This window comes from Taeniopygia guttata, chromosome 10 (assembly GCF_048771995.1).
Source record: "Taeniopygia guttata chromosome 10, bTaeGut7.mat, whole genome shotgun sequence".
Lineage (NCBI taxonomy): Eukaryota > Metazoa > Chordata > Aves > Passeriformes > Estrildidae > Taeniopygia > Taeniopygia guttata.
The window spans coordinates 3991358-4013507 of record NC_133035.1 but is presented as its reverse complement, the minus strand read 5'-3'; the positions used below and the strand labels follow the sequence as shown (position 1 = coordinate 4013507).

The window sequence follows — 22150 nt, the reverse complement described above, 5'->3', positions numbered from 1 at the left end:
GGAATAGAGGAACCCGGGGGTTACCTGCGGATGGGAAACATCTTCCCCTCGTTCCCCTCGCAGTCCCGGCGAGACGGGACCCCCGCAGCAGGGGCCGGGGACCACTCACCCACCTACCTCCCACTCTCCCTCCTCCTCCTCCTCCTCCTCTTCCTCCTCCTCCTGCTGCTGCTGCTGCTGCTGCGGGCGGCGGCTCGGGCGGCTCCGTCCCGCACGGCTCTTATAGGCGGTGCGGGCACGGTGCGGTGCGCCCGCCCCGCCGCGCTCCGAGCCGAGCCGGGGACACACCGGGGACACCGGGGACAGCGGGGACAGCGGGCCTGGCACACCGGGGACAGCGGGGACAGCGGGCCTGGCACACCGCGGACACGCGTGTCGCTGCCTGAGCGGGGAGCGGAGGAATCGCGGACACCCGTGCCCCGCTGGCGCGGAGCGAAGCGGACGGAGCACCGGGGTACGCGTGTCCGGGCCGGCGGGGCCGCGGGAGGGACGGGCAGCGGGGACAGCCGCGGTCCCGCTGTGTCTCGGAGGATGTTCGAGGGACAGAGACCACGCGTGTTCTGCTGCCCGCGGGGTCGGCACCACGCGTGTTCCCGTTGCGTGGGGGCTGCGGGAGCGGGTCGGCACCAGGCCCCTCTGCCCCGCCGGGATGGGGCCGTGCCGGGGGATGCTGGAAGGGGTCCGGGGCCGTGCCGGGGGATGCTGGAAGGGGTCCGGGCGATGTGTGAGCCCCGCGGGACGGAGCCCTGCGTGCCCTCACCGGCAGGGCGCGGTGGAGCCGCGCACATCGCTGCGTGAGGGAGCGGGCACAGAGCGTGTCCCTGTGTGGGGACAGGACACGGCAGAGACCCCGCACATTCCCCCCGGGGACAGAGTCCCTGCTGTGCTCTGGGAAATGGGGACATCCTGCCCCAGGGGGAAGCTGGAGATGCCGCTTGTCCCGTGTGCAGATTGTCCCGGGGGTGTGCACACCTCCAGCATGCTCTGGGATCCAAGGCTGGGCACAAGTAGCTGACATCCCAGGACTGACTGGGCTGTGGGGGAAGGTGGCAGCCCCCAAGTGTGTCGAACCAGCACTGGGAAGAGACAGAAATTAGCTGTGGCTCACAAGAACCATAGGGATCAGGCTCCAGGCTTCTGGAAAGCCTTGGATCTGCTGTCCTCTGGGTGACCACACTTAGGTTCTGCCATGGGGCTGATGCTCTCTCAGGTGTGTTCCACAATTCCAGTGATCTGTGGTCTGGGGAGAGCCCAGGGGACTCTTGGAGGCTGAAGCCCTAACTTTAGGGGAGCCAAATCTGCTGGGATCAGGAGGAAGAGGAGATCCTTGCTCTGTGGGAAGCTGTGTGTCAGCTACCTGACATATGTTTTTTGGAGGGGTGTGAAACTCCAGGCTCTGACAGGACACAGGGATCCTCTCTGATGGGAGAAGACAAGGCTGACAAGCTTAATTTCACTAGATGCAGAGGGAGAGAGCGAGTTTCCAAAGGTGGCACGGGGAATCTCTGGAAAAGAAGAGTCTGGAGGGCTCATCATTACAATATTCCTGGAAAGCTTGACAAGGCTGTGGAAATAATCCAAACTTGCCAAGCTTTCCCTCAGCAAGCTGCACCATGGGCTTCCAAGGTCAGCCTGCAAGACCACCACTGTTACTGTATCACACTGGCCATGCTCCAGACTGGAAAACCTCTAGAATCTTGGACTGATAAGGCAATAAGTAGATTTCAATTTCTGAGGTGTAAGGAAATAAAGGGTTCATGAGAACTGGCATCTCATCTCACAGCTTGGACAAGAGTAATTCCCATACCTGAGAAAAAGGGAGGTGTGCTCAGTGACAGAAGGAATTTTACAACCCTTGTTCTGATGGAACTCTGTGAGAAGACTGAGGGGGAAAGGGGAGACATCTGTGCTGTGGCTGTGGTGATGTGCTTTGAGCTTGGGTTTGCTCTGTGCCTCCTGAGCCACTTCTGTGGCACCCTCAGCCCTCGCTCTGGATGGGGGCAGCTGTACATTTTGAGTCAGGAGGAGATAAATCCAGCTGTGTCTCTGGGATCTCCCTTTCTAGAGCACAGGAGGCTGTGTGGACCTCTCTGCACAAATCAACAACTGCTGCCCATGCTCGGGGAAGGGGCAGCTTCATCAGGGAGAGCTTTCAGGCAGGAGAGTCCCAGTCCCACGTGGCCGTGGTGACAGCACTCTGCCACTCCTGCCAGAGATCACAGCATTAGCCAAACTTTCATGTTCTTTGTGGGGAGTGGGGCACACACAGCCTCTGCTTCCCACCAGCTGCACAAAATAAATCTCACATCTGCCAGACCACGCTCAGCACAGGGTGGAAATGATGGAAGAGCTGTTGTGACAGTCAGGGAGTGTGGAAATGTCACTTTCTGAGACACAACTCATTTTCTAATGCAAAAAACCAAAAGTACAGGAATCTCTGGCAGAAGGACTGACCACAGGTTACATGCTCTGCTCACAGCCTGGTGATGGGTGATTAAATTGATGAATGTAATTAATGTGAGTGCAAATGATAATTAAGTCTCAGATCACTTGGTTTTCCAAGCAGACAGTTCAACTTGAACTTACGTTTTGCAGTTTGCACCGCTGGGAGTTATAGGTGAAAAATCCCCACTGCAATTCTCAGTAAATCAAATATAAAATGTACAGAGCTGCTGGTAATGTGTAAGCCTTTCCAAAACCAGATTTTATTTAAATTTTAATTAAAATAATTTAAAAAATTAAAACCATAAATTTGAATGTGACAGAGTGGTGTAAGAAAGCTAAAACCTGTGTGTGGCTGTGTCTCTTGGCAGCACAGCTCTTCTGGATACACACAGGATACAAAGAGTGCTGCTCTTTGGATACACACTGAAGCAGGGACAAAGAGCTATATTTAGTGGAAAACCCTGTCTTGGAGTTAAATTCAAGTTTGGCATTTCTGCCTATGGAAAGCCAGTGGTAGGTGGAATTGTCTAAATAACTTCACAGTCCAGAACTGGGAATGCCACTCTTCTGCCAGATGTTGCCTAGAATTTTAAATGTTCAGCTCCCAGAGGTGAAATCTGCTCTGGATTCAGGGTTTTTGTGGAAATGGAGATGGTAAAGCATCGTGAGAAAGGCTGGTCAGGAGGGATGGCCTCTGGTCAGGTTAGCTCAGAGGGGATCAAGTTGTTCTGCCTGCAGTACTTACACACACTTTGGGATGTCTGATCGTATGCTGAGCTTTTCCATCCTGTTCACAGCAGGATTTGCTTGGATGGGTCAATGCAGGGAAAATTTCCAGCTGAAATGTGCCTGTGTCTGTAAAGAAGGACTTTCTGTAATGGAGCAGACACAACGAGATGATGAGCTGTGAGTCTGTAACTGGGATAGCCCAAGGCAGGGCTACTGGTCCTGCTCCAGCAGAAAGGTGCTCTCGGGGCAGCTGACACATCCCAGCAGAACTTTCCCAAGATAAGGGGATCTCACATGACTCCTGCCAACTTCCCAGAGCCCAGATTAGCAGGCACTGCTCTTGGATGATGGCAGCAGGGAGGTTTTCCCCAGCAGCAGAAACCACAAAAAGGAGCTGAGGTTTGGTCTTTCCGTGTTTCCAGCCTCAGGAACAGCCACCCCCAGCTCCCTCCCTCTCCTCTCCATTTGCAGGTTGCTGCTTCCCAGTGGCCGATGCAACCTGCAGCAACGATGCTGAGTTTGGTTCTGGTTCTGGTGGGAACGTGGACCTTGGGGAGTAAGTGTGATTTCGGGGAAGGGAACCCAAGGGGAGACCCTGGGTAGTTGATGCTCCTCAGGGGAATTTCCTCTGACCCACAGGACATCATATCAGAGCACCCTGTTCTTGTGGAAGTGTCTCTGCCCACGGCAGGGTGAATGGAACCAGGTGGTGCTTATGGTCCCTTCCAACACAAATTCTATGATTCTATGATGCAGTTTGTGAGGAGATAAGAAAAAATTGGAGCAAAGTGCAGGTTGAGAGACTGCTCCATGGCAGCTGAGTACACAGCTTGTTTGCTGGAAGTCTTTACTTTTACTTTTTATTCTGCTAATACTAGCAATAAAAATTAACATGAAGCAAATAAGGCTGATGCTGATGCAAAAGCACCAAGTATTTCCTTGATTCACATGGACATTGTAGGAGTCAGAAGTAAGAAGAGGTTTCTGATCCAGGGAGAGAGAAGGAGAAAAGGAATGTCTGTGGGATTAGATTGGTGGTGGCCACAAATTGATCTGGGGACATCAGGATCACAAGCATGGGTTTCTAATTTTAGCTATTGTCCCTCAAAAGGAGTGCAAAACTTGTCTGAAAACCTCCATAATTGGGAAGTTTCAGAAAGAATATGGGGAAAAAAATCCCAAATAAATATAAATCTCTAGTGGTGATGCTTGCTTCATGCTTTTTTCTTGCTGCTCATGAAGTGGGTCTTGTCTCTGGCAGGAGCCCAGGAGAGCATCTCCTGGGAGGTGCAGCGCTACGATGGCTGGTACAACAACCTGCTGCACCACAGCCATGGCTCCGTGGGTGAGTGCAGGGATGGGAATGGTGGGATGGGGCAAGGTGAGCTGCCCCTCGGGCATCTGGCTTGCTTTGTGGCTGAGACAGAAACCTTTCTGACCTGAGCCCGAACCAGGCAGGTCAGCAAACAGTGCCACCTCCCACAGCCCTCAATGGATGCACCTGAGAGCCCTGTTAGAGCGGTATGGAGGGGCCAGACAGCCCATGTCTGAGCATTTTTGCTGATGTTTTGCTGATGCCCAGGCACCATCTGCAGGTCATGCTGGTGTTGGATCAGGCCCAGAGCAAATCTGTGCCTTTGTGAGATATCTCAGAATAGACTCAGCTCTTTTCAGCAGGTTTTTCTGTGATGTTCAGGGATCCCAGAGCTGCAAAAAACCATCTTTAGCTAAAATTAACATGCAGTTCAACAGGGATTCAACACAAGGCAGAAGAGTTCATGGTCCAGGCATGCTGAACCTTTTATTTTCTGCCCTACAGAGAGGTGATATCATGTACTGGTCAGTACTGGGAGAGGCATTCGGGATTTCCCTGTGCCGTTGGTGAACTGTTTCCTCATGCCTACAGCCAGCCCATGGGCTCAACTCTAGATGTCCTTGAGCCAGGAACCAGCACAGATCAGGCAGGATCTTATCTGAAACACTGGAGATTCTGAATCCTCATTTCTGGCAGGTTGGTCACTGCTCTGGTGACACACTGGCACAAGATGCAGTGGCAGCTGCACAGCTTTGCGTCCAAAGGGCTCTCCCACATGACGTGTGTGTCACCAGCCCTTTGGTAACACCAAAGCCTGACAGGAAAAACCAGCCCTGACAGACCAAGTCCTCCTCTTCTAGAGTAGACAGATCAGACTTTAACTTTTGGAAACCAACACATGGAAACTAACCCACAAACGAAGGCAGGAATTCAGGATTTCCCCCAGTTCTGGGGAGCTCCAGTAAATGGAGCCCACCACACAGGTGACAAGGCTTTCAAAATCAGTGAGAAATGACCTCCTGCCTCTGGGCTTTTCAGTTTTGAGACCAGCAGTGCATGCAAAATCAGGGTGTTTCTCTCTCATCTTCACACTTGCCTCGCTGGAGAGAACACCACACTTGTGTAGGATTACACATGACAGCTCAACACTGCTCCAGTTACCCACTGGAGCACCACCCCAGACCTCCAGGAGGCAGCAGGAATGCACACGGACAAGAGAAGGACAACTGGAAGAGAGGAGGATCCCTCCTGGTTTTAAGAGTACTGATTCCAGTGTTGCAAGAAGTTTTGGGCGATGCCACCAAAACTTGGCCGCTCTGAGAACCTGTGCTATCCTCTCATCTTCTGGGGCCTGAACACACACCCAGTGTGCGTGTTCCTGCTGTGGCTGTGTCTCTTGGGTACGCAGAACCCATCCCACGTTTTTTGGTGCTGCAGGAGCCAGGCTGCGGCGTCTCCTGCCAGCCAACTACGCGGACGGCGTCTACCAGGCGCTGCAGGAGCCCCGCGTGCCCAACGCTCGCCGGCTGAGCAAGGCGGTGGCGCGGGGACCCTCGGGGCTGCCCTCCCGCAGGAACACAACCGTGCTGGCTGTCTTCTTTGGTAAGACCTGGGGCCCTACACCGACTGCAAAAATGGTGGTTTGGGTGGGAAAATGGTGTTTTCTCGCACACCCAAGGCCATGCGTTGGAGTGCTCCTCACCCGGCGCTCCGCAGCAGACTCACATGTGGATGTCAGACCCACAAAGCCTTGGGTACGAGTTTACCACTGCACTGTCTGGCAAGGAGAGTTCCTGTGGAGTTTTGGTGACCTTCGCCAGTTGACCCAAGTGCTGATATTTGTCCGTTGGGAACTTCCTCATTTCTTTTAGCAGTGGAGTTGCCCCACGGCGAAAACACCGGACAGACACGATAAGAGCCGTGCTGGGCTAAACTGCTGCAAGTTGGAGCAGTTTTTTCAGTCTCCCAGGAGCTCAGTGGAGTCTCCAGGCCTGGAGATGTCTGTCTCTGGGAAATCATAGCATCCCAGAATGTCTGGGATGGAAGGGATCCTGATGGTCATCTTGTTCCAGTAGGCCAGGTTTCTTCTCAAGCCCTGTTCAACCTGGCCTGGGTCACCCTTGCTGCACATGGTGGTCCCCTCAGCCTACCCACAGCTGCCCTCCCTGGTGTCCTGCTCCAGGGGCTGGCAGCAGTCCTGGCAGCAGCTGACCATGCTTTGGTGTCTGTCAGGTTTCCATGTGCTCTCGGACATCCTGGAGGCAGAGAAACCCGGCTGCCCTGCTGAGTTCCTCAACATCCACATCCCCTCTGGAGACCCTGTGTTTGACCCTGCCGGCACTGGAGATGTGGTCCTGCCCTTCCAGCGCACCCACTGGGCAGCAGGGACGGGGCAGAGCCCCAACAACCCCCGGGAACAGGTAGGTCTGGCTTCCTCTGCTCTGTGCCTTCCATCTAAATTCTCCCTCACCCGCCATCAGGGTCTGTAGCAGCCAAGATAACTTGCAAAAATAAAAGGAGAGCACTATTACATCCCTAAAAATACACATCTCTCAAGTGTTTGAACCAAACAAGTGTTTGAATCACCTCTCAAGTGTTTGAAATAAACTCAAAGTCAACTTCCAGGTTTCACTCTGAGCAATGCTAGTGATTGCCCAGGGTCAAAGCATTTCCTGAACAAAGATAAGGTAATTAGATCAGTTAATTGTTGCACATTGTTTAAGGCACCAAGTCCTACCTTTAATAACGTATCACAAAGCTGAGCTGGCATTGCCACAAAGTTGTGGTGCTTCCCTGAATTTCAGTTATTTTGGAAAATAAATCCAGGTTTTCCCCCAGTTTCTCTGGATTTTGCTGTTCTGCCTGTGTTCCCCAGATTTCTTTCATGCTGGAGATCTTCCCAGCCAAAATCACCAAAGTGAAATACCCCCCTGAACCTTTCACACGACAAACCCCGAAGAGACCAGTTTAGCAAGTCCTGTTTTTATCAACATTTAAAAGCTTAAACGTTTGGAAACTCCACCATGTTTTCAGAATAAAAAGTATATTTCCATGCAAACATTCGGCAGGGGAGATACTCAACATGCTTACAGGACAGTGGGACTTGCTGCTGTGAGACCAGAGGGGAAAGCTCTGCTGTTCCCACTTTCCCCAGAGATGGGTTTAGCCCATTCCAGCCTACAGAGGGACTCACAGATGTCTGCTTCTGGACATAGTCAAAATAATTGGAGGAAAAATAATCCCAAATGTACTTTTGAAAAGCCTGTACCTGATCTTTTCCTCTACCTGGCACTAATTCCTGAAGTTTGCACAGATAATTTTCTGTGTATTTATTTGCTTCCTGAGGGTTCTTGTTAAATAAAATAGGGTTAAAACAGACTGATTTGCAAGAGCAAAAGAGGCAGACTGGGGCTTTCCAGACCTCTTTTTTACACTTTTCCAGTGAAATCCTGGCACCTGTTAATGCCTCTTCCCTGTGCCTGCCCTAGACCAACGAGATGACGGGCTGGCTGGATGGCAGCTCCATCTACGGCCCCTCACACTCCTGGAGCGATGCCCTGAGGAGCTTCCTGGGGGGACAGCTGGCATCAGGGCCCAACGGGAGCCTCCCGAGGCAGACAGACGGGAGGGTTCCCATGTGGAAGGCACTGGATCCATCCACAGGACAGGGCGGTCCCCAAGGGATCTACGGTAATGGTGGCATTGGTGGCATTCCAATCGTTTTTCATCCCTGATTGGGAGCAGGGGGTCCCTGGAGCTGAGCCCAAAATGGATCCCAGGAAAGGGAAAAGGGCAGAAGATGCAGGGAGGCAGGATATATGGGTCAGGAGGGCTGGGGGAGAGCAGGCAGTTTCCCAAGGGGGTGGAAGATTTCAGCCCCAGTGAAGACATCCCAGCAAGGACACACCAGAAACTCCAGAGGCCACATGCTCAGGCAGCAATGTCAGACACCAGCTCTGGTCCCAGCTGAACTCCTCTGGGGAAAAGGGCTGCTGCTGATACAAACCCACTCAGCTTGCTTTGAATTCTTCACCTGCCCAACGTGCTGGGGGCCCAGTACTGCTTCTCACTGTCCCAGGTTGCTGGTCTGCCTGGGGAGGAAGGAAGGGTGAGGGGACAAGGGGACACTGGGCTGGATCCACAGGGCTGGGTGTGCTCCTCCAGCCATGGGCAAGGCTAGACCCAGTGGAGACATGCCCCACTGATGGTCATGATGGCTCTTGCAGACCTGGGGAGTGCCTGGGGGAATGAGAACCCCTTCCTGCAGGCTGAGAGCATCGCCTGGTTTCGCTACCACAACCATCTGGCCACAGCACTGGCCCAGGAGCATCCTGCCTGGTCCGATGAGGATCTCTTCCAGCACGCTCGCAAGAGGGTCATCGCCACTTTCCAGGTGAGGGATGGGGATGGGACCCCCCAGCTCTGCTGGGACCCCCAAGACCTTGCATGGTTCTGGCCCTGACCCAGCTTCCCTGTTCCCTAGAGCATTGTTCTGTACGAGTGGCTGCCGACCCTGCTGGGCACACGGGTCCCGGAGTACCAAGGTGAGGGGTAGGCAGGCAGTGCTGGAAGCAGGGGGAGGGGGCTGGGGGAGCTGCTGGGTGGGGAGGGACAGGGAGCTTGGCCCCTTTTCCCTCCAGCCTGGTTACTTCCCCACCCACAGGTTACCAGCAGCACCTGGACCCCAGCCTCTCTCCTGAATTCGTGGCAGCTGCAGGGCAATTCCTGGCCACCATGGTGCCTCCAGGTGTTTACAAGAGGTAGGAGCAGCCTGGCAGGACTACAGGACTGCAGTGCCTGTGTCAGGGGAGGGGATGCCCAAACTGGGCTGGTGGCTGGGAATGGTCTTTGTTGGGATGGTCTCTGTCCCTTCCCCATGTCCTGCTCTCAGCTGAGACAGCCAAGCCCTGACAGCTCCAGGCAGCCCTGGCTCGGGGCTGTGGGCTCAGTCCTGCTCTGTTGTTCCAGAGACACCAGGTGCCGGTTCCAGAACGTGTCTGTCTCCGGCGGCTCGTTCCCAGCAGTGCGGCTCTGCAACAGCTACTGGAGCAGAAAGGTGCAGGGAAAGGAGCACGGGGGTCCTGAGGATGTGGCAGGCTGGCCAGGGGGCTTCATCCCTAGCTCTGTGTTATGGGGTACTCCTCAGGGGTCTGTAAGGGAAATTTGGTGCAGAGCATGACAGCCAGACAAGGGGTGAGAGATCCTCCCCATCCAGCAACCCCAGCCTTCAGCTGTGTCAGGATCAGACCTCGAGGCTGACCTGATGTGGAGAAAACAAGCCTGGAAGAGGTCCCTGATTCCCGTATGCCATGATCCTGCACCCCTGGGGGCACCAGTTCAGGGTTGTGGGGCTGCTTTCTGTCCTCCCTTGTGCAAGAGGAATCACTTGCTCTTCCCATGCCTCTCAGAGCCCTGGGCTGCGGCAGGCAGAAGATGTGGACAGCCTCCTGCTGGGGATGAGCTCACAGATAGCAGAGCAGGAGGACAACATTATGGTGGAAGATCTCCAAGGTCTGTACTGCAGCTGTGCCCTGCGGGGGGACCCCCATGCCTGAGGCTGTGCTGGGGGCAAGCTGGGGAGACAGGTCCCATTGCCTTCATCAGCTCCCAGCCACGCACTTCAGCCTCTTTAATGAAGGTGCAGAGAGCTACAGGACACATGAAACATGTCCACCCACAGATCACTGGTATGGGCCCCTGAAGTACTCCCGCACTGACTACGTGGCCAGCTGGATTCAGCGTGGGCGAGACTTTGGCCTGCCAACCTATAACCAAGTCCGGCAGCATTTTGGGTTGAAACCTCTCCAAAACTGGTCAAACCTTGCCCCACACCTGGAGCCACAGGTAACAAGGAACCATTCTGGGCAAGGAAAGTATGTGAGCCAAAGAATGATGGGACATTCCAGGCAGGAGCTGAATCCTGCAGCATCACAGGGAGGGAGATCAGTGCATGTCCTGCCCTGGCTGACTTTCATGCCTGCAGGGGGGTAACTGTGTAATTACATGGCATGAATAAACCATCCTGCCCCAGTGCTACACTCCTGTGCCACCAGGCATGCTGCTCCTCCTAGAGCTGAGATGCCCTGGGAGTGATGCTCCGTTGCTCAAGTTCAAGCCATGAGCTCGAGGCTGTGTGAGGCTCAGCATCCTCCCAGTCCATAGATATGTGTGATGCCTGGGAAATGCACACTCCTTACACTCCTAAGGTTTGCCAACACTTTCTGATGCCCTGGCAGAATTCCCTGTGCTCACAGATGTGTGCTGGGGGTTTCTCACCAGGTCCTGCAGAAGGTCGCTGCCCTGTATGGCAACAACATGGCAGGGCTGGAGCTGCTCCCTGGAGGCATGCTGGAGGCTGATGGCTCCCTCTTCTCTACCATCATCCTGGAACAGTTTCTGCGCCTGCGTGATGGCGACAGGTTTTGGTTTGAAAACACCAAGAATGGGTAATGGCCTTGTCGCTATCTGGCAGCTGCTCTGCAAACCCCAGTAACACATGAAAACTGGGGCTGGAGGAAAAAGCATCCTCCATCTTCCTCAGTTTGCTCCTGCTGCTGGTCAGTGACACCTGGGGCAACCACTTGTCTCCACGTCCTTTTCCTCAGGCTGTTCACAGAGGAGGAAATCGGGGAGATCCGTAACACCACCTTTCACAGCGTCCTGACTTCTGTCACCCATGCCAAATCCACAGACCTCCAGCCCCACGTGTTCGTTTGGAGAGTGGGTGAGTGCACCCTGCAATGGGAGGGCACAGGGAGGGAATGGCTCCAGGAAGGCAGCAAGGAAAACAGATCCATCCCAGTGACACAGCAGGTGAGTAAATGACACAGGGAACACATCAGGTTTGGAGTTTCTCAAGCCTCACACCTGCTATGACCCTAGACCAGCAAAATGGGCACAGAATGCAAGGCTTGCTTGTGAGCAAGACGTTGATGCATGTTGCAGATATTGAACGGGGCCTGTAGTGCGGGCATGATCCCAAGAGGAAAATGCATATTACTGTTTGGCAAAATGCCTTTTCCTCTTGGAATCTTGCCACACTCTTCCCATGTACTGTAAGCATTTCATTTGGGCAACATTCCAGACCTTGCAAGGTGCTTTTGTTCCCTTGGTGTGTGTTCCTTTTAATCACACCAGGAGGACTTCCTGGATTTGCAGCATCCAGATGAGTGGAGGCTCTGAGCCCTAGATTGCTACGGCCCAGGGTGCCTCTTGGTCAGCCCACCCCAACAGGAGAGGTGATGGTGCTGAACCTCCAGAGCACTTGAGTCCAGTTCTGTGCTTGGTTTGCTGTGGCAGGCAAAAGTTGAACCCAAACCCAAAGGCCGTCTCCAAGATTTGGAGTTTAAATCAAGCACCCCAATTCTGCAGTGCTGGGTCACTCAGCCATGAACCCCATCAATAGTTTAATGCAGAGGTTCCCGGGGTGATGCAGGTGAGCTGGGTACAAGGTCAATGACACTCACAGCCTGTTTCCCCCTTGCAGGTGACCCATGTCCCCAGCCCCAGCAGCTGACAGCTCAACACCTGGCCAGCTGCACACCCATGATGGTGCTGGACTACTTTTCAGGCAGTGGCACAGGCTTCGGGATCATCATTGTTGTCCTCTGCTGTCTGCCCCTGGGTTTGTCATTCTGTTTCCTCTTCCTGCCACTCTCCTCCTCTTCCACCTCTCCACCAGAGAAAGGGGCTGAGTGCCCATGGACAAAGCACCTCCCAGCTGGAGCTGCTTGAGCTGGCAGGCTCCTTGGGCACCAGGAGGGAGCCAAAAGGGGAAAGGAGCTGTGTGATCTCTCATGCCTCCTTCTCCCATGTGTCCACAGTGACTCTGTTTGTTGCCTGGGTTGTTGCCGCTTTCCGCAAGAGAGATTTCAAGAAGCTGCAGAAGAAGCAGGGCACCAGCGTGCGCAGGGAAGTGTCCGGCGAGGCCATACATGGTGAGGTGGCCCTGTCAACCCTACGGTGGCATCTGCTGGTGCTGCTGCAGTCAGGGCACACTCTGAGGCAGGGCTTATACCCAGCTGGGATGTAAGGAGGAATTGTTTCCCCAGGAGCATAGTCAAGGAGTGGAACAGAGAGCCCAGAGAACTTGGTAGACCATCCTATCCAAAACCTGACCAGATACAGCACTGAGCAGAATGATCTGTGGCTGGTCCTATTTTGGGCAGGAGGTTGGGCAAGATACCCTTCCAACCTGAGTCCCTTCCAAGCTGAGTCATCCAATGCCCTTCTAATTCCAGTCCTCCCCAGATCAGACCTTGCCTGAAGGAAACCTGTGTAGAGCAATCACACCAGTAGCTTCAGGACAGGGACAGTATCTCCTTGCTCTGCACACTGGAAAAATCCTGCCTCCCTGCTCCATAGTCTGCATTCCCTCTGTGTCCTTGTGCTTGAGCTCTGCAGTTAGGAGATCATCATTATTCCTTTAAGATATTTCTGGTCATGAAATCACTCCCAAACTGCCTCTCAGTGAAAGAGGTTCTGAGATGAGTAGGTACTTTCCAGCTGACTCCTGTGCTCTCTCCCACCAGCCATGGAGTGGCATGGGCCCAAGACAGACAATTGTCCCGTCTACATTCAGCTCCAAGCTGACAAAGTGCTCAAAGTGCTGGATAGCAGAGGATCTGTGCTCCGGAGCATCAACCTGAAAGCCCACCAAAGAGTGGAGGTGATCCTCTCCAACAACAAAGGGAACAAAGCTCTGCTCCTGAAGAGCCCCAAGGAGTACGACCTGGTAAGTACAATGGTGCCTGGGTTATGACACCTTCCCCTGGACCCTCCACAGTCTTCTGCACCACTCAGCTGGGGGCACTGGGAGCAGTGCAAGGCCTTTAAGGGAGGTTGTGGCCACCTGACAAACACCAGGTCCAGCAAAAACCGTGGAGCTGAGCTTCTGATGATCACAGCCAGTCTCTGGGTCCTTTGTAGGTGCTGCTCTTCAGTGAGGAGGCCGAGAGGAGCATCTTTCTTGGGAAGCTAGGAGACTTCTTGAAGGAGAGCAGATTTGACCTGCATCTGTCTGAGATGAAGGAGCAGAGCCTGATGAAACGGGCAGTCACCCAGGAGCAGAGAAAACAAATTCTAGAGACTTTCTTCAGGCACCTGTTTGCTCAGGTGTGTAGAGGTGTAGCAAGCCCTGATGCATGGGGGAAGGTATTTCTGTATTGATTAAGCAATGAACAATGGGGCTGGTGCTTTCTGAAAGAGCTGGTAAATCACACACAAGGAAGCTGCCAATACTTCCAGGAAATACGTTTTTGTTTGCAGAAGACAAAGGGAGACCTCCTGCAGTGATACAAGTGTCTGAAGTGGCAAAGAGATTATTGGGTGATGTAAAAGGTCTCCAGAGTGGTCAGTCATGTGGAATGTGAAAAGTCACATTGTGTAGGAGGGATGCAGGACTTTCTCCGTGGTATCTGCCATGCATTTCGTGCCAGGGAGCCACCAGTCTTAGGTCAGAAAGGAAACACCAGCCTTCTGCTCTGCCATCACTCACAGCATTTCTTTTGTGGGGCACAACCTGCAGGTGCTGGAAATCGACAGATCCGATGCCGGGGAGCTCAGCTTTGAATCTTCACAGAAGGCAAAGGAGTCTCTTACCTGTGAGCTGAGCAGGGCTGAGTTTGCTGAAGCCTTGGGGCTCAAAGAGCACTCCATGTTCGTGGAGTCCATGTTCTCCCTGGCTGACAAAGATGGCAATGGCTACATCTCCTTTCGGGAGTTCCTGGACATCTTGGTGGTCTTCATGAAAGGTGGGAGCTGTAGCTGGTTAATGCCTCCATCTGCTGCCCTTGGACCTGTTTCTAGGCTCTGTCAGAGTGGAGGACAAGAGTCATCCAGCAGGTCAACATGTAGACACTGCTACAGATTAAAATTTCCTTCAGTCAGCACAGCTTCAGCTTGGGTTATGGGGCATGACAATGTAATTACATTTTCTGGAAGATGGTTTATGAGAGGAGCTGTCTTCCACCACCACAGACATGTCAGCCCTTTCTCCTGAAGGGTCTGTGCATCCTGTACCTGGGAGATCATAGCAACTGTGTCTGATATCTTATTCTCCCTAAATGATCCCTGAATGGGGGATTCATAGGTGGAGGTGTTAAATGCCAGATTCAATCAAAACAACTCCCAGAAAAATCATTGCTCTTCAGAAACACACTGACTTTGAAAAATAATGCACAAGAAAAAATGTGTGTCTACCCAATATTTCACCTTGCACTTGAGAAAGTCAAGTGGAAGGGTGAGGCTTCACTGCTGCAGGTTCCAGACTCTCAAAAACAACATATGAAATCACCTTTGTTGATGAAAATAGGATCTTGTTCTTACTGTGCCTCTTCCTCTCCCCACCAGGGTCCCCAGAGGAGAAGTCCAAGGTGATGTTCAGGATGTATGACATTGATGAGAATGGGTTCCTCTCCAAGGAGGAGTTTCTGAGGATGCTCAGGTACTCTCCCTCCTTTCTCCTAATGTCTTCACAATGTTTATATATCACAACGTACATATGTCTTCAGAAGCAGCTCCCACTTTCTGTGCTTCTGTGCACCATGGACTCCACACTTGCAATCAAGAGCCTATTTCTCTCACGAAACTGGTCTGGGACTCTGCTCTGTCTTATTTGAGGGACTCAGCTGCTGTTCCCATCTCACCTCCTCGCTCCAGGTCCTTCATTGAGATCTCCAACAACTGCCTGTCAAGAGAGCAGGCAGAGCAGGTGACCGAGTGCATGTTCCAGGCCTCGGGTTTTCAGGACAGGGATGAGCTGACATGGGAGAATTTCCATTACATGCTGCGGGACCACGACAACGAGCTTCGGCTCACCCAGCTCTGCGTCAAAGGTCAGTAGGTACGAGCACTGGGATGCCCCAGGTCCTGCAAGGCTGGAGGCAATGGGCAGCACCCAATATGGAACTCTTAAATTCTGGCCCATCAGACTGCCCACCTCAACTGCAGTAATGGGGCATCAGCTGTTGCTTCATATGAGACCTGTTGGGGTCAGTTCAGAGCTTTTCTCTGCCCACAGGAGAGTCCTAAACTTTGTCTTGCACCTTCTAAATGGCTGTTTGTCCTTTCGTCTCCTCTAAGGTATCCCTGAGGTCTCCAAGCAAAATCTGCACAACTGTGCCTCCTTCATAAAAAAGAATGAGCCAAAAGGGTAAGCTCCCTTCCTTGGTATTGCTGTTGCTATTCCATCTCTTGCTGCCCTGGCTCACATCTATCCTCCACCCCAAGCTTTCCAACAAATGCTCCCAGCAGACGTTGGGACTCCCAGCGCTGGGGAAGTGGTGCTGCAGTGGGGCTGCTGTCCTTCTCCCAGGCACAGCCAGAAGGGAGGAATTGCCTCCTCAGAGCCCTCTTGCATCCTCTGTGGAGATGGGAGTCCTGCACTGCTCTTCTGATGGAGGGGTTATCTTGGAGTGTATCCAGACCATGAGCAATTGGAGTTAATGCAGGCAGGCTTGCAGAAAAGAGCTGGACATGCTCCCAGCTAAGCCTGAGATGGGAAGTGGAGAAAAGGGAAAATTTTGGCAAGCACTTCTAGCAAATAGAACTCTGGGCTAGACATAGCTCTATTTCCACAGAATCATCTCAGAGGAGAAGAAAGACTCAAATCTGGACACTGTGAGTCACTACATGGAGCGAAAAGGCCAAGAACTGAGGAAGAGACCAGGAAGAAAGTGAGTCCCCTCGCCGTCTGTGCCTCTGGGGCTCGGGTTTGCTATTTGCTATATCCTGTTTGCTATTTCTCACATCTCCATGTCAGACTGGATAGCCCTCCAGTCAAATGTCACTGCTCCAAGGAGGCACTCATTGGCCAAGGAGCTACAGGAAGAATCCCATCTTGGCAGGACAGTGCCATAGCTGGATCTGAGTGATGTGCCTCTACAAAAAAAAACCTCCAAACAAATGAAGTGGCTAACTCCAGAGGTTGGCATAGTGGCTTTTAGAGGGGAGTCTTGTCTGACTGTTCCTGCTTGTGCTCCTCTGCTTCTTGGGCTGCTGCTGGTTCACCTGGGCTGCCAACAAGAGCTGCAGTAGAGAATTTGGTCCTCCCTGCTGTGGCAGCAGCAAGATTTTCTTCAAGGAAATTCAGCTGCTGTTACTGATGGCCAGAATATCTTGGTTTGCCTTAATTGTACCAATTAAGGAAATTCCCCTTTTGTGGATAATCTTTTGATGGTTGAATATTACTATGAAATTTTCTTTTACAGCTCTCATCTACAGTTTGTGAGTCACTGCCCCCATGTTTGCTACCAGCTTTTGAAGGCATTGTAGAGCAGGCTGACCTGAGATCACCCTCTGATGCTGTGCTCTACAGGTCGCCCCTGTCACTGATGTGCAGGGGTGCTTCGAGTGGAAACCCAAACCTGGGCCCTGAGCCATTCCTTGCCAGGGAAACCTCATGGTGACACCAGCACTCCTGTATTTGCCAGGGCGAACCAGTACCAGCTGCATCTGTACACAGAAGCACAACGGAAGAAGTTTGAGAGGAGCAGAGTCCAGCAGAAGATCCAGGAGTTCAAGCGCTTCGTTGAGAATTACCGGCGCCATATCGTCTGTGTCATCCTCTTCTCCGCCATCACCGCCGGCGTCTTTGCCGAGAGAGCCTACTGTGAGTGCCCACCCTGCCCTGCTGTGGGGCATGGGCTTCGTGACCCAACGCTGGTGGTTGCCTGGTACAGCTTTGGGCAACAGTGTCAGTCCTCCCCTGGACTGAAGGTCCCAAAGGATCACTGCGGTTGGAAGGGATCTCTGGAAGGGTATGAGTCAATACCCTCCTCAGAGAAAACCCTTCTCTAAAGCTGAATGAGGCTGCTGAAAGCCTTATCTAGAGAAGGTGTGAAGAGTTCCGGGGCTGGAGATTCCATCGCCTTGCTGGGCATGTGCTGGCTTTGACTGTCCTCCCTGTGAAGGATTTCAAGAATTCAAACCTGAGTTTTCTACAGTGAAACTCATGCTCTTGCCTCACATCCTTCCACTGTGCTTCCCTGAGAAAGACTTGCTCTGTGCACCCATGAGATGGCTGCAGACAGCCAGCTTCCCTGACCCATCTCCTCCAGCCTGAACAAGCCTATTTCCCTCAGCCTTTCCCTTGCAAAGACATAGCTCTATGGTGTCCCACTCCAGCTCCAGTGGTCTCCACTGGACTTGTTCCAGTTTATGAACACCCCCTATATTGGATTCCCCGACTGAGGCCACAGTCCCAAGGTGCAGATTCCCAGGTAGACATTCTCCTCCTTGGATCTCCAAAGACACCCTGTCATCCAGCAGTTCTGGGTCATTGTGCCCCTTTCCCCACACAAACTCCTCCCTGGTGTCCTGTTTTTGGTGGAGCCACAGAGGTGGCTGTCCCCTTGTTTCAGGAAGGCTGCTGGCCCTTGGTGCTGGGCACGTGACATCCCCTCTGCTCTCTCTCCCCAGACTACGCCTTCGCATCTCCCAGCACTGGAATTACACAGACCACCTTTGTGGGGATCATCATCTCCCGGGGATCAGCTGCCTCCATCTCCTTCATGTACTCCTACATCCTGCTTACCATGTGCCGCAACCTCATCACCGTCCTGCGGGAGACCTTCCTCAATCACTTCATCCCCTTTGATGCCGCCGTCGACTTCCACCGCTGGATTGCCATGGCAGCCCTGATTTTCTCAGGTAGGTGGGCTGCTGGGGGATTGCCACCCACAAGCAGAGGACCAGCCTATCATGCCATGGCAGGACCAGACAGAAGCTTCAAGACCTTGCAGAGCCATGGATGCCTTGCACTACAGAAGAGGTGGAATCTCCGGGTCCCTGGGGACATCAGCAGAGTCTGACACATCTCCATCCACATCAAGCGATGCTTCTTCCTCTGTATTTTTGTCTCTTACAGTGCTCCACACTGCAGGTCACATAGTGAACGTCTACATCTTCTCAGTCACACCTCTCAGTGTGCTGTCCTGCCTTTTCTCCACTGTCTTTACAAATGATGGGTACGTGGAAGTTGAAGCAGAGTCCAGACAGTGTGTCATGGGCATGGACAGAAATGAAAATGGAAACCATTAGTTCATTCTGGTCACTCCACGGTGCAATCTCTTGTCCTCCTCCAGGTCACAGCTCCCACAGAAGTATTACTGGTGGTTCTTCCAGACTATTCCAGGTGAGAACACCTAGCAGACAGACCTGCACACCTGTGTCCAGGGTGGGCAGCCTCCTGCCCAGTCCAGTCAGAGCCCCTGTGGGGCTGCCCTGGTGTCCCCCACAGGGCCTCTCAATTCTTCCTCTCAGGCATGACAGGAGTGCTGCTGCTCGTGGTCCTTGCTGTGATGTACGTGTTTGCCACACACCACTTCCGGCGCGTCAGCTTCCAGGGCTTTTGGATCACTCACCACCTCTACATGCTGCTCTACATCCTGGTAAAGGATTTGGGCTGGAAAGGAGGGATGGTGCTGATGCATTGCAAGCCTGTAGGTGAAGTCAGTGCAGCTGATGAGATGGAATAGCTTGGGGTAGTCCCAAGGGAGATGGTAGCCCGAGTCCTGCCTCCTCGCTGCTGTTGAGCTGCCACCAAATCATCCCTGGGGTGATGGCTCGCCTTGCTAAAGGTTCTGCTCCCTGTGCAGGTCATCATCCATGGCAGCTACGCACTGATCCAGCAGCCCCGTTTCTACATCTACTTCATCATCCCAGCTCTCATCTACAGTGCAGACAAGCTGTACAGCCTGAGCAGGAAGAAGGTGGAGATCAGTGTGGTGAAAGCCGAGCTCCTACCCTCAGGTACCACAACATCCCTGGCCACACAGCACCAGGCTCCTCGCAAGAGCATCGGGGGCTGCAGCGATGCAGGAACATCAACTCCTCAACATCTCCAACTTAACGGAGTCCCCTCCCATCTCCCCACAGGTGTCACACACCTGCAATTCCAGCGCCCACTGGACTTTGACTACAAGTCTGGGCAGTGGGTGCGCATCGCCTGCGTGGGCCTGGGCACCACCGAGTACCACCCCTTCACACTGACCTCGGCCCCACACGACGACACGCTGAGCCTGCACATCCGCGCTGTCGGGCCCTGGACCACCCGTCTGCGGGAACTCTACTCTCCCAAAAACCTGGCCGTGCTCGGCACACTGCCCAAGGTGAGCCCTGCACAGGATGTCACCCATGGGGACACAAGAGCACCCTGTCAATGGGTTGTGCCAAGTGTGAGGCACTTCTCCAACCCTGAGGGCTTCCAAGATCTGGGCAAGCAGAGACTTCTGCTAACAGCTGACTCCCTTCCAGCTCTACCTGGATGGGCCCTTTGGAGAGGGCCACCAGGAGTGGAACAAGTTTGAGGTGTCGGTGTTGGTGGGAGGAGGCATCGGGGTGACACCCTTCGCATCCATTCTCAAGGACCTTGTCTTCAAGTCATCCATAAACTCCAAGCTGCTGTGTAAGAAGGTAAGAGCGTCTGAAAGACAAGCCCTCCTGAGAGGTTGGACTCGATCCCAGAGATCTTTTCCAACCTAATTGATTTGTGATTCTGAGATGCCTCCTGCTGCTGCTGGTGTCTTTGGGGTAAAATCCTCTGTGGAGTCCATAGATATTCATAAGGATGTTGGTCCCACTACGGGCCTCGTTCCAATGTGCCACAGATCTACTTCATCTGGGTGACGCGCACGCAGCGGCAGTTTGAGTGGCTGACCGACATCATCCGGGAGGTGGAAGAATCAGACAAGAACAACTTGGTCTCTGTGCACATCTACATCACACAGCTGGCTGAGAAGTTTGATCTGCGCACCACCATGCTGGTGAGCCTGGACACCCAAGGGGGAGGATGCCAGGCCATGCCATGCCAGGCTCTGCAGGGCCACGCTGGGCTGTGCTGGGCGATCTGATGTGCACCAATCTCTCTTTCAGTACATCTGTGAGCGGCACTTCCAGAAGGTGCTGAACAAGAGCCTGTTCACGGGGCTGCGCTCCATCACCCACTTTGGGCGCCCTCCCTTCGTGCCCTTTTTCAGCTCGCTGCAGGAGGTGCACCCTGAGGTCAGTGCCTGCCCGGGGACAGGAGGAGATGCAACCACTGGCCATTATGGGGGACTGGTCCCTGCCTGTCCCCAAGGTCCTGGGGACCTCAGTGGCATCTGCACCAAGAACAGAGCAGAAGGGGAATGAATCCCGTTTGCCATCTGGAGCCAGGCTGAGCTGCAGGAATCAGCAATGCCCCATACCAGCCAAACACCTACTGCTACTGCAGGACCTTGGCTGCAACCACTGACCTGAGCTGAGGGGTTCCCATCCTTCCTCCATGGCCCTGGCAGCTCCATGGGAATGTGACAACCTCCCCAAAAGCCTGGGGGAGGCTGAGACAGACTGCTCAGCCAGCATCCATGCCCAAAGCTATCAGAGAGCAAGGGGGGCTGGACTGTGGGGAGAACTGGTGCTGCAGTCTGACCCCTTTTGCTCCCTCCTTCCCAAGGTGCGGAAGATTGGGGTGTTCAGCTGTGGCCCACCCGGGATGACCAAGAGTGTGGAGCAGGCTTGCCGGCAGATGAACAAGAAGGACCAGACCTACTTTGCACATCACTATGAGAACTTCTGACCCTACCCCACACTGTTCCACCCTCTGGCTACAGCTGCATTTTTTTCACCCCAGCACCTAGCAGCAATACTTCCAGTGGCCACTGTCCCAGGCTCCCACCCAGCACCCTCCCCAGGTGAAAACCATCCACAGCAGAGTGCAGGGATACTGGGACCCACACAGCAGAAACTGGTGTGCTAGTAAAGCCTTGACATCCCAGCACTGCCCTACATGGCCCCATTGTGAAGCCCTGACCCCTGCTACCATCCATACATCCCTGCAGCCCCATGCCCAGGATCATGCTGGTGTGTCCCAGGCAAGAAAACCCAGTTTGAGTTAAACCCAGCTTTGCCCCCTTAAACGCACAAGACAGAGCTTCTGCTCTGCTGGGGGACTCAGGGAATGGCTCTGACCACCTTTGGGGAGCAGCTCGGTGCCTGCACAACCTGAATTCACAGCACTTTGTTCCAAGACCCATGTGGTGAACAGATGGGGTGAGGAGTCAGCAAGCTTCCTGCTAACCCTCTTCTCAAAACAGCTCTCCTCACATACTCTTCAGTGCCTGCTTGTTAACTCTCTGAGCCTTCCCTGGGTTTGCATAAGGCCTTAGTTGTGTTTGCATTGGCTTTTTCTCCATCAATCAGGAATCAGTTCTACTTGTTTAAATAATGCCTGGCTTTGCATCACTGCTACTTTTGCAGGCTGTGGTTGAGCTCAAATAAAGCTGATTGAAGTCTTAAAACACTTTCTTGCCTCCTGTAATTGGGTCTTGGTCACCTGGAGACTTGTAATACTTGTGGCATAGAGCTGGCCTTGCTCCTGGCACAGAGCATTAACTCCAGCCCACTGGAAAATGGGCCAAGTTGGAGAGTTTCCCCTGCAGTGGTGACATGCACGGAGTTGAGGGTGGGGGATTACAGGCACAGCCCCACTGATTATGTTCACCAGACCTATTGCCCCCAGCAATGCCCCTGCAGTGTCAGTGCCCCCAGCAAGACCTGATAGAGGACCAGATCAGACAAGGAACCCAACCAGGCTGAGATGTGGGAATAACTCCAGACCCTGGGATGCTAAACAGCCCCCCAAGACTACAAGTTTCCATTTCCCAGTAAGACCAATCTTGC

At 53.5% G+C, this 22150-nt stretch overlaps 1 protein-coding gene across 1 annotated transcript; it reads left to right on the top strand.

Annotated features, from left to right (window-relative positions):
• The first annotated feature begins 3506 nt into the window (after nucleotides 1–3506).
• DUOX2 (dual oxidase 2) lies at nucleotides 3507–21768 on the top strand. The gene is given in 36 exon segments (XM_030281406.4): nucleotides 3507–3557; nucleotides 3559–3608; nucleotides 3610–3650; nucleotides 3653–3730; nucleotides 4436–4519; nucleotides 5927–6091; nucleotides 6722–6909; nucleotides 7978–8179; nucleotides 8716–8882; nucleotides 8973–9033; nucleotides 9153–9249; nucleotides 9458–9545; nucleotides 9898–10000; nucleotides 10170–10333; nucleotides 10769–10935; nucleotides 11095–11213; nucleotides 11976–12113; nucleotides 12313–12426; nucleotides 13021–13223; nucleotides 13418–13603; nucleotides 14016–14241; nucleotides 14840–14933; nucleotides 15149–15324; nucleotides 15572–15641; nucleotides 16069–16164; nucleotides 16921–17099; nucleotides 17909–18139; nucleotides 18357–18456; nucleotides 18574–18623; nucleotides 18752–18879; nucleotides 19087–19240; nucleotides 19367–19599; nucleotides 19745–19903; nucleotides 20098–20253; nucleotides 20363–20491; nucleotides 20925–21768. Coding segments are annotated over 36 exon segments (4758 nt in total). The 5' UTR covers nucleotides 3507–3518; the 3' UTR covers nucleotides 21048–21768.
• The last annotated feature ends 382 nt before the right edge of the window (nucleotides 21769–22150 follow it).